The sequence below is a fragment of the Phyllobates terribilis genome, unplaced genomic scaffold (assembly GCF_046119375.1).
Source record: "Phyllobates terribilis strain yellow unplaced genomic scaffold, ASM4611937v1 Scaffold_5__5_contigs__length_657084704, whole genome shotgun sequence".
NCBI lineage: Eukaryota > Metazoa > Chordata > Amphibia > Anura > Dendrobatidae > Phyllobates > Phyllobates terribilis.
This window is the reverse complement of record NW_027362765.1, coordinates 8,462,880-8,474,480: the sequence shown is the minus strand read 5'-3', so window position 1 is coordinate 8,474,480 and position 11,601 is coordinate 8,462,880. Positions and strand designations below refer to the sequence as shown.

Genomic DNA, 11,601 nt, shown 5'->3' with positions numbered 1-11,601 from the left:
AGGGGGGTGGAACATCCCAGTAGTGTAGGGGCAGATAGGGGGAGTAGTCTGGGTAAAGCTAGGAGCTCATTGGGTGCTGGTCACCTGGGCTCACACATAGAGGGAGTATATAAGGTGGGCACCATCTTAGATCAGGGTCAGTTCAGCCTGAGGAGAAGCAGAGCAGAGGAGCTCAGCCAGGAGGGCTGACAGGGAGCTGTGGCTCCGGCTGGGCCCAGCTCCAGAACAGAGCCTGCAGAGAGAGAGAGAGAGAGAGAGAGAGGAGTAAGAAGGACCCAGAGAGGAAACAAGAAGAGAACCCTAAGATCCCAGAATAAGGACAGAAGGGTGAAGGGTTGGCGGACAAGGGTACCGGATCCCAAGCTGGCAGAGGCCAAAACAAACCTTAGCCAGGAACCGGAGGTCGTGGTCAGGATCTGCCACGACCCTCACCAAATCCACTAGAAAGGCACACCAAGCATAGGGTCAGGGAACCCAGAGGAGGTTTGACCACCAAGAGACCCGAGGGAGCCGGCCAAAAGTGGATCCCTGGTGGGAACGGCCAGAGGAAGGGAGAGTCAGAAAGGAGCTCAGGACCACGCTCCGGAATTGCCTGGGGGTTGGCCGAGTCCAGGACCTGGTGGACGCAGCACGGCTCGGGTGGTCACTCAAGGCCAGAGTGACTAAAAGGACACCAGTAAGTAAAAACCCTGAACTGCATCTCTGACTCTGCCTCTCCTTTGTGCATCATCATAACCCCCATCATCCACACCTGCTGCCCTGAGGCCATACCCCTCCCGTTGGGGGTTATACCATCACTGCTGCACATATACCACCGGCCTCAGTGGACTGCTCTGCAGCGGCGGCTTCAAAGCCGCACTCAACGGGTGGCGTAGTCGACAATCAAGTTAACATCTACTGCCTTAGACTGCCACTTAGTTTGACACCCTGGGCACGGACCGGGTCACCGCCACAAGGACTACTACCCCCATACAGATCCGGCTCCGGGTATCCCCTTGAACATGGCCCAGGGGGCGCGTCACCAACACATGTCCTGCAGGCGGGAATAAATGTATATTACAGCCATCAGCCACGCACAGCTTAGAGATATATCATGGCACAGGTGTAATGTTTTTTGTATAGCTTATTGCAATCCTGTTTGAAGTTAGTCGGTTTTTAAGAGAAATTGAAAAGTCAGAAAAAAAGGAGACTGTTCTTATTGTACAGAAATTAACACTTGGCCCTCACTGCACATTGAATATTGTCGATCCTAAAAGCAAAATTTGGCCAGAAAGACAGGACATGGTCTTGTAGGGACTATATGAGCACATTCAGCAGCACAGAAGGGAGAGAAGGTAGATTCATCCAATAAGATATCAGAGTCCTAGGAAGCCAACAGCATCATTATCCTCCGCTTTCTCTAAGACGTCCAATAATATTTTTCTTCAAGTAATTTTCTACTTTTTTCTAACTTGTCAGCACATTCTACGTACGCTGTCATTTAGCTTTGTAATTTACAGATATGGGCAAGTAAGAGTCAGCAGGTAAGAGACTAATCCCAGGGGGTACGTGGATCTTCCAGGTTTTAAAGGTCTCTAGAAAAGGGTTTTCAATGCCCAAATTCATTTGAACAGTTTTGGGTGGAGGAGAATGTTGTGGTCTAGAGGCAAAAGATTGTGATACAGCCGCACTACACTACCGAAAAAACAGCCACAGCCGGTGACAGAGAAAAATCTGTGACTTCTCGGCAATTAGTGGTTACTACTCACCTGGGTAGTCATATGTAGGAATCTCCTCTTTACACCGCTCATCATCCCTCACATATGTCTCTGTAGTATTAATATGGGTCAGATCTTCACCCTGAAACAAATATTGTGAAAGTCACAGACAGATGGAGAAGTCACATCTATGATCAGCTCTAATCCTGCCATCTCCACCGTTCTCATTACATAAATAGAAAACATATAATACTGGTGGATAAAACAAGACTGAGCACAAGACCTTCACAGCCGTCTACACATCATAGGGGAGATCTCATGACACCTTCTCTCCATCTACCTGATGATCCTGAGGAACATTGGGATCTTCTTGTTTACTGTCCTGTGGAAGAAGAGGACGGGGACATCTCTCTGGTGTTGTCCTCTTACTGGATAGACCTGGAGGAAACACATAAGGGGCTGAATTCATTCTTTACATACAGATAATTATAGGCCGTGTGTATTTAGTCCTGTCTAGTACCTGGTGATGTGAGGGACTGGGGAACCTCCATCATGACGTCCTTGTACAGATCTTTGTGTCCTTCTAAATACTCCCACTCCTCCATGGAGAAATAGACAGCGACATCCTGACATCTTATAGGAACCTAACACATACAATGATACCATCATCCCCCTGATCCCTTCATAGCGTTACTGTATAGTGTCCCAGCATTCCCAGCAGTGTCACCTCTCCAGTCAGCAGCTCAATCATCGTGTAGGTGAGTTCTAGGATCTTCTGGTCATTGATGTCCTCATGTATCAGGGGGTGAGGTGGAGGCCCCGTGATTGGGCTCAGGGGTCTTCCCCATCCCTCAGACACAGTGTCCTGACAGCGCTCACTAGAGGTCTTCTTCACTACTGTGTAATCCTGGTTATGGAGAGACATATTAATAAATCTCACTCCAGACATTTCCCGAGTTCTCACCTCTCCAGCTCTGTCCATCTGTTATTCCCATAGATAAGAATGATGTAATAAGACGTCATCAGAATCTCTCACCTCTCCAGTAAGCCGGAAGAGGATCTCTAGAGTGAGGTGTAATATCTTCTCCACCATCTTGTCTCTGTCCATATCCATCTTTGATGGATCAATAAGGAAAATTCTCTTGTATTGAAGATCTTCACTGAGAGAATATGATATTGTAGAGATCTGAATGAGAAGATGATGAGCCAATGTAACATAATAAAAATCCTGTGTAATAATACAATTACTGGAGATAATAAGGGAAAAAATATGAGATTTATTATTTTGCAGTGCTTAGTTTTATTCTTTACATCTAGTAATAAAATCTACATATTTTAGACCACAGACAACAAGTAGTTTCTTCCTCAGAGTCTGCATCTGAATATGTTTTCTCATAGACTCATCTTTGGTGACGCTAATTCTTGTCTCATTTACCGACACTGGAATCGGCATTAGCAATACTACAGGAGATATTCATTACACGTGACATGAGGAATAACTACTTCATGATGAGGACGACTTCTTCATCTTCTACTATGGCTCTAGAAACTTATTTGGCCAGAGAGTCACTGACTACATCACCACCGGTCGTCTATATGAATGTTTCCCGTCTTCCCCGGACTGTAATCTTCTATCACGTTAGATCTCATGTCTGATTAAGACACAGATGTTTGAGGCTTTTATAAAAGCTTTTTTGTTTGCACAAACACCGCAGACAGTTCTTATTTGATACCAAGGTCTCCATGTGCAGTGTTTTATGGGGTTTATTCCTGGCATTAGGCTTTCCAATATTACAAGAAAAAAGCAGATATTAAAATGTTTCTAAAGAAAATTGGCACCAACAATTCTGGTAAAAAGAAGCCATACAAAAAGCGTAAGACACATTGCTATTTTTTAACACTTTAATTTGTTTAAAAAACAAACAAACAACTTTTAGGCACCAGAACATAGATGTACACCGCAGGGATGGCACAGGTTCGGCTGCAACAAAATCCTGGCAGTTTAACCACTTGCTGCTGACAAAAGCAAATATGGCATCTAAGAAGGTGTGACAGAGTCCGGCTCAGTGCCCCTCCTCCCCCAAGTACTTGATATTATGTGGCTGCCTAGTTACTACGATACTTAAATGACTAATAATGGTGTCTGGGCCTGCAATGTATGAAAGTCTATTAGGCCGGGCCGGAGTCAGCACCCAATAAGTTACATTTTAACGCCCACATACCCAGACTAAAGTTGCATGAAAGCACTGATTTCGGGGGGCTTGGTCGACTATATGAAGTATTTTGGGGCCTCTCGACAGATGATCTTAGGGCAGGGAAGGATCTGGTATCCTGAATTTCAGAAACGAATCCTTTTGTTCTTCCTGTAGATAATCCTGGCGACTCGCTCATCCAGACCACAGGAAAGCTGGAATATTTGTGTGCATGGGGGAGTCGGGAGAGATAACCGTCTGCCAAATGACTGATCAGTCAACAATTATCTCATGTGTATGGGGCCATTAGTATTATACTGACAGGCAGTGATGATGCACTGTTCTTCTGTACGGAGGTGTATCAACTGAGCAATCAGAGGCTTGTAAGTTGTATGATCGCACGAAGGAGAGTTGTTTAAAAAAAGATTTAAAGTGAAAAAATATCACAGATTTTGCAACAAGAAATATCTGTCACTATACGGAGACCAGACTCACTGCACAATGTTAGTTAAGTCACGTCCATAACAACTTTCTTATACTCAGTTATCCTATACACATCATATACACTGTGACGTAGATAGAAATCACAGATCCAACAGCAATAGCTGAAATTGAGCCCCTCGAAAAAATATACACTGCTCAAAAACATAAAGGGAACACTTAAACAACAGAATATAACTCCAAGTAAATCAGACTTCTGTGAAATCAAACTGTCCACTTAGGAAGCAACACTGATTGACAATCAATTTCACATGCTGTTGTGCAAATGGAATAGACAATAGATGGAAATTATTGGCAATTATAAGGACACCCTCAATAAAGGAGTGGTTCTGGAGGTGGGGACCACAGACCACATCTCAGTACCAATGCTTTCTGGCTGATGTTTTGGTCACTTTTGAATGTTGGTTGTGCTTTCACACTCGTGGTAGCATGAGACGGACTCTACAACCCACAGAAGTTGCTCAGGTAGTGCAGCTCATCCGGGATGGCACATCAATGCGAGGTGTGGCAAGAAGGTTTGCTGTGTCTGTCAGCGTAGTGTCCAAAGGCTGGAGGCGCTACCAGGAGACAGGCCAGTACACCAGGAGACATGGAGGGGGCCGTAGGAGGGCAACAACCCAGCAGCAGGACCGCTACCTCTGCCTTTGTTCAAGGAGGAACAGGAGGAGCACTGCCAGAGCCCTGCAAAATGACCTCCAGCAGGCCACAAATGTGCATGTGTCCGCACAAACGGTTAGAAACCGACTCCATGAGGGTGGTATGAGGGCCCGACGTCCACAGATGGGGGTTGTGCTCACAGCCCAACACCATGCAAGACGCTTTGCATTTGCCACAGAACACCAGGATTGGCAAAGTTGCCAATGGCGCCCTGTGCTCTTCACAGATGAAAGCAGGTTCACTGAGCACATGTGACAGACGTGACAGAGTCTGGAGACGCCGTGGAGAGCGATCTGCTGTCTGCAACATCCTTCAGCATGACCCGTTTGGCAGTGGGTCAGTAACGGTGTGGGGTGGCATTTCTTTGGAGGGCCGCACAGCCCTCCATGTGCTCGCCAGAGGTAGCCCGACTGCCATTAGGTACCGAAATGAGATCCTCAGACCCCTTGTGAGACCATATGCTGGTGCGGTTGGCCCTGGGTTCCTCCTAATGCAGGACAATGCCAGACTTCATGTGGCTGGAGTGTGTCAGCAGTTGCTGCAAGATGAAGGCATTGAAGCTATGGACTGGCCCGCCCGTTCCCCAGACTTGAATCCGATTGAGCACATCTGGGACATCATGTCTCGCTCCATCCACAAACGTCACGTTGCACCACAGACTGTCCAGGAGATGGCGGATGCTTTAGTCCAGGTCTGGGAGGTGATCCCACAGGAGACCATCCGCAACCTCATCAGGAACATGCCCAGGCGTTGTAGGGAGGCCATACAGGCACGTGGAGGCCACACACAATACTGAGCCTCATTTTGACTTGTTTTAAGGACATTACATCAAAGTTGGATCAGCCTGTAGTGTGTTTTTTTAGTGAGTCACCCCCAAAATTAAAGTGGAAAAACACACTACAGGCTGATCAAACTTTGATGTAAAGTCCTTAAAACAAGTCAAAATGAGGATCAGTATTGTGTGTTGCCTCCCCGTGCCTGTATGAACTCCCTACAACGCCTGGGCATGCTCCTGATGAGGTTGCGTATGGTGTCCTGTGGGATATATATCAATCAATATATATATAATTTTCCTCCCCATCCACGATAGATAAGAGTCTCTCCACTGCTTAATGAGATTTACTGTGGAGTCAAGCAGAGGGGGGAAAGTTCAATTTAAATAAATCTCCCTTCTGCCTATCTTCACCCCAAGGCATGTGATATGGGTCTTAGGCCAAGTGAATGGGTATAAGTTTTCCAGTTTTGCTAGGGAGTGTGTGGGGACATGAAAGTCCAGAGCTTCCGATTTGGAGAGGTTTATTTTGAAATTAGAGAGACTGCCATATTGCTCCACCAGCGCCATCAAGGCAGGGAGACCCTTTAGAGGATTGGTTAAGACGACCAGAAGGTCATCAGCAAAAGCTGCTGTTTTAAAATGTGAGTTGTGTATTCTGATGCCCTCTATCCCCTGATTTTCTTGTATTGAGATCAATAAAGGTTCCATTGCCAAGACAAACAACAGTGGAGACAACGGGCAGCCTTGTCTGGTCCCATTGCGCATGGTGAATGTGTTTGACAAGGAATCGTTGATTTTGATGCGTGCAGTCGGGTTATGATACATAGCCATAATGGCAGTAACCAGTGCAGGTGGTAAGCTGAAGCGTAGAAGTGTCTCCTCCAAGTAGATCCAGTTCACCGTGTGGAAGGCTTTCTCAGCATCTGTACCCAGTAGTACCAAAGGGATCTTGTGGGCTTTGGCATATTGAAGAAGGTGCAAAATTTTGTGAGTATTGTCCTTTCCCTCTCTCCTGTCCACAAATCCAGTTTGATTCAATGAATTAAGATTTGGCAAGAACTCGGCAATTCTACGTGCAAACATACTGGCCAGCAGTTTCAGGTCAACATTCAATAGGGATATAGGTCAGTAGCTGCCACATAGGGTCGGGTCCTTGCCATCTTTATGTATTAATGATATTTTGGCTTCGAGCATTTCTTGTGGAAAGGGTTGACCCTCTAATGTTTCATTAAAAATCTTCAGAAGATGGGGCAAGAGGAGAGGGGCGAAAGTTTTGTAGTATTGCGCAGAGAACCCATCTGGACCAGGGGCTTTGCCTTTCGGGCACCTCGACAAGGTGGACTGAAGTTCCTCTAGTGTGAAGGGTTTAGATAGTTTGTTTTGTTTAGATGTTGTTAATACAGGGAGATTCAGTGTTCGCAGAAAGTGAGCAGTATCTGACTTTCTCTGTATCTCATGAGCTTCTGTGTCATTTGGGCGAAGATTATATAGCTGTGAATAGTATTCCAGAAAGGCCGTCTCAATGTCAGTGGGGTTCTGTGCTGTAACACCGCTGGAGTTCACAATGGAGTGGATGTGGGTGCGGGCTTGTCTTTTGCGGAGCCGGGATAAAATAAATTTGGAGGCCTTATCTCCATGTACAAACGTCCTGTTTTTCCACAACGCATACATTTTCACCGAACTGACATTAAGAATATCTTTCAATTTTTGTCTCTTACTAGTGATGGTGGCCAAAGTTATATTGTCATTGGTTTTTTTGTGGTTCAGCTCCAGCTATGCTATATCGTCGTATAAGTTTTGGACTTCTTGATGTCTCCTTTTGTTATAATAAGATGCAATGGAGATAAGTTCGCCTCTTAGCACAGTTGTATGTGCTTCCCAAAGGGTCTGGGGGGAGGTCCCCTCTATTTCGTTTTGTTGGAAGTATTGGTGAAGTTTATTACTCAGTCGCGCCTGGATAGCAGGTAAGCCCAGTAGTGCTTCATTTATCTGCCAAGATCTGGGACCTGAGCGCATTCCGGCTGTAATTATTGAAAGTAATACAGTGGCGTGGTCTGAATAAACGTTCGGGGTTATATTTGCAGTAGAAAGTCTAGGCAGGAGCGATCTTGGTACAAAAATGTAATCTATACGGTGGTAGGATTTATGAGGATTGGAATAGAAAGTGTAATCTCGTACGGAGGGATTTAAGTATCTCCATGAGTCAATTAGCTGCATAGAATTAAGAGTGGTACGCAGTCTCACTAGATCTCTAGAAGAGATGGCGCTTTTTTGTTTGGAAGTGTCCAGCATAGGTTCCAGAGCAATGTTGAGGTCTCCTCCAATCAAGAGAACACCCACTCTAAAGCTCTCTATCTTTTTTAGAATCGATATTAACCATTTAACCAATTTTTTGTTGGGTGTGTACAGGCTACATAGGGTTACCAATGACCCACTGAGTAACCCCTTAACACATATGTAGCGCCCTTGAGGATCTACGAGGGATTCTCTGAACTGGAATGAGACTCCTCTCGAGCCAGATTGAGTTGATGTGGCATGGTACCATGTGTCATAGAGTGAACGATCAAAGTTTGGCAATCTGTTGGGTTTAAAATGGGTCTCTTGGATGAATAGCACATCCGCGTTTTGTTTTTAAAGTCTATGTAGTGTTGGGTGTCTGGAGCTCGGCGAGTTTAGACCATGGGCGTTTAAGGATGCAAAAGTAATTACTTATTAAGTAAGACCTTATCGGCGTCTGTCATGGTGGTATAGGTCTTTCTCAGGTGGCGCTTCCCGTGGAAAGAAGCTATTTGTGCCTATAGGGATTAGGAGATGGAAGGGAATAGGAAGAGGGGAAGGAGGGGAGGAAAGACTAGAGATCAAAGAGAAATGGAAAAAGGTGAGTATTAGTTTAGTTGATTGAAAACAATATATAACAATTCCAGATTCAAATTCAAACCACATATATAATGATTGGCATTAGTAGCCAGTTTAGGGGAGCATGCCCAACTTACAAATTTATATTCAACGAAAACATCCTTGTAGAGCATGGCATAACAAGAGTAACAAATAGCGAGGCCAAGACCTGAAGGGGGGAATGGTATGATGAGTCAAACCACATACTTAGGAATTCAAAAAAGGGGAGAGGTCGAAGCCTGTTTCCGAATTCCTTGACCGAGACCAACAGAGTCCAGGAGAAAGAAACAAAACAGTTTACTCTTTCTCAATTGTCCCGAAAAGGACCGACGAAGAGATGGGACAGCAGCGAGTGTCAAAACCGCTCAGGTGATATCATCAGGCCTTTTAGGAGTCGGAGATTTAGCTGACTTTCTCCTCGCGTGTTGTGTTTTCGGGGTCGCTTGTTGCCAAGGGATTGGGCTCGGAAAGGGTTGAATCAGCGTCGCAGAATGAAATGTCTCCAGATCACGGTAGGATGCAAGAGTTATGTCAAGGGTTTTGCAGGCAGCTTTAACATCTGCAGATGATCTGGCGACGATCTTCATGTCTCCTGCTGTCACGTGGACTCCGAAGGGGAATAACCAACGGAAACGGTGACCCCTCTGCAGTATAGCATCCGTGAAAGGTTTCAACAACCTTCGTTTTTTCAAAGTGATAGCCGACAGATCTTGAAAGAGCTGGATCCGTGTGTCTTCATAGGAGATCTCCTGTTGTTCCCTTGCTCTGCGGAGGATCAGATCTTTAACTCGGTAATCCAAAAAGCGACATAATACATTTTGGGGTGCCTCTCCTTGGGGCGGTTTGGGTCGGAGGGCCCTATGGACCCGGATTAGTTCGATTTCTCGGGGGTCATCATCAGCAAGTATGCCCCTGAAGATCTCTACTGCAACTTGGCCCAGAGCTTCAAATGCCACAGATTCGGGAAGGCCTTTAATTCTAATATTGTTGCGTCGCTCCTGATTCTCGTGATCTTCCAGGGTATTATGGATCAGATGTAGTTGTCGTTCATGAGCATTTAAGTTGTCAAGCAGCGCATTGGCTTGTTGTGAGAGTGCAGTTTGGGATTGTTCAAGCGTCTCCATCCTGTGGCCCTGTTGGGTAAGGTCATTTTTTATCTCTGCCAATTCTCGACTAATTGGTTCAAGGGTTTTAGCCAATATTCGCTTTATGAAAGAGCGAGTAACCGTGGAATCCTTATCTGAGCATTCTCCATCCGAGTCACTTTCCACCTCAGAGTCAGAATCGTGTATGTTTGTCATAACTAAGAACTTGGCGGTCTTTGTTGATTCTGTTGTAGTGCCCTGTTTCCTTAAGAATTGGTCAACATCAGCTTGGGTGACGGATTTCACAGCTTTAGATGCATTTTTAGGGGGCTTAACACTGGACTTCCCCATAGTGTTACTGGAAAGCTCTGTAGAGGAGAATATTGTCAAGTTATGGTGCGATGGCTCCACCTTCTGGCTTAGGGGTGTTTAATACGACATATCTTATCAGGCAGTTTTATATGGTCAGAATCCGAATATATTACTGGTAGATCCTACTGGTGGGAGTTGTAGTACACCAGAAATAGAGAATAAAAAGCTGTACAATCCACTAGGGTGAGAGATTATATTAGTGTGCAATAAAGCTCTATGCACAGCCTCTCTATTGCCTCTAAGATGCACAAGACATCAGTCCCAGGACATAGCTTGCAGGCTCAATTGGGGCTAGAACAGTGGGCTGGTGATAGAATATCAGTGGGTGTCCAGGTGACACTGGGGCCTGCTGTATTGTTTTATATATAAAAGTAGCAGCCTCAGCCTCTGTGTCCTTAATTATTCTTCAGCCCTGCTCAGATTTGGCCAGAGTCTGTAGTGCTAATTTTAATAGAAGAGCTGCAGCCTCAGTCGCAGGAGTCTCCACTTCTCCCCAGCACTGCTTAAGTCCCACGCCCCCAGTCTGGTTCCCTTTGCTCTGGCGACGGGGCTGAAGGGAATCTCAGGCCTCCGTGATCTCCGGAGCTCTCACCGCTCTTCAATGGCGTCGCCCCTCCCGTCTCTCCGTCACTCCCGCCGAGCGAGCCGCGCGATCAGCCGGTTGTTGGAGCCAGAGGCAGACGCGGATGTGTCGTCCAGGCTGCGCTCCTCTCAGGGAGCAAGACTGCGTGCACGCCGGGTCAAGATGGCGAGGGGCGGTGGGGGGGGTCACAATGCAAACCCACCTGGGGCGAGCGGTAAGGCTTCTGCAGCTTTCTTTGTCGGGCTCCTCGGGTCCCAGAAGCTGTGGGCAGCAGGCAACAAAGGTCTAGGGGGTGGATGGCATCTTTGCGAGGCCAGATGTGGCCGCGGCTTGCCAATCGGTGGAAATTATTCGATCGGGTGAGTCACAGCCTGTGATCGTGGGGATTTTGTCATGTGACCCAGCCGCGTCATGTGATTGCGAGACTCCGCGCTGCAGGAAATTACATGTTTTGAAAGAGTGGGAATACATATAAGGTGGACAAAATGGAATGAGTCTGATGAGAGCACTATTATGGGATAATGTATTTGAAAAAACAATGGGTTTTATATAGAAAAACCCTGGAATTATAGCAACCAAAATATAAAAGAGATATAAGCCCGCCCAGGAAGTGACATAGGACTCCCTGGAAAGGAGGGAAAGTAAACCTATTTACATACAGGAAGTGAGTGTGTGGGATTATCTCCCCATACATTTTTTGGAACAATAGTGGTGGCAGCACTCTGCACCACTGTAATGAACACTCACCATTGTGAGGCTCATTGAATTTTTTGTTTTACTCACTTTGACACTTTATTGGCACAGAATCACCTTCTCTCTTTGCATTATTTGTGCCTTCCCCAAA

The 11,601-nt window shown here is 46.0% G+C and overlaps 1 protein-coding gene across 1 annotated transcript in view; it reads right to left on the bottom strand.

Moving 5' to 3' along the window:
- LOC141271738 (uncharacterized) overlaps window positions 1-11,601 on the bottom strand; it is a 96,318-nt gene that overhangs the window by 26,941 nt on the left and 57,776 nt on the right. Inside the window, exons 6-10 of the mRNA XM_073681833.1 lie at window positions 2,734-2,883; window positions 2,425-2,604; window positions 2,218-2,341; window positions 2,038-2,135; window positions 1,749-1,839 (exon numbers count right to left, since the gene is read on the bottom strand). Coding sequence (XP_073537934.1) covers window positions 1,749-1,839; window positions 2,038-2,135; window positions 2,218-2,341; window positions 2,425-2,604; window positions 2,734-2,883 — 643 coding nt within the window. The remainder of the gene's footprint in view (window positions 1-1,748; window positions 1,840-2,037; window positions 2,136-2,217; window positions 2,342-2,424; window positions 2,605-2,733; window positions 2,884-11,601) is intronic.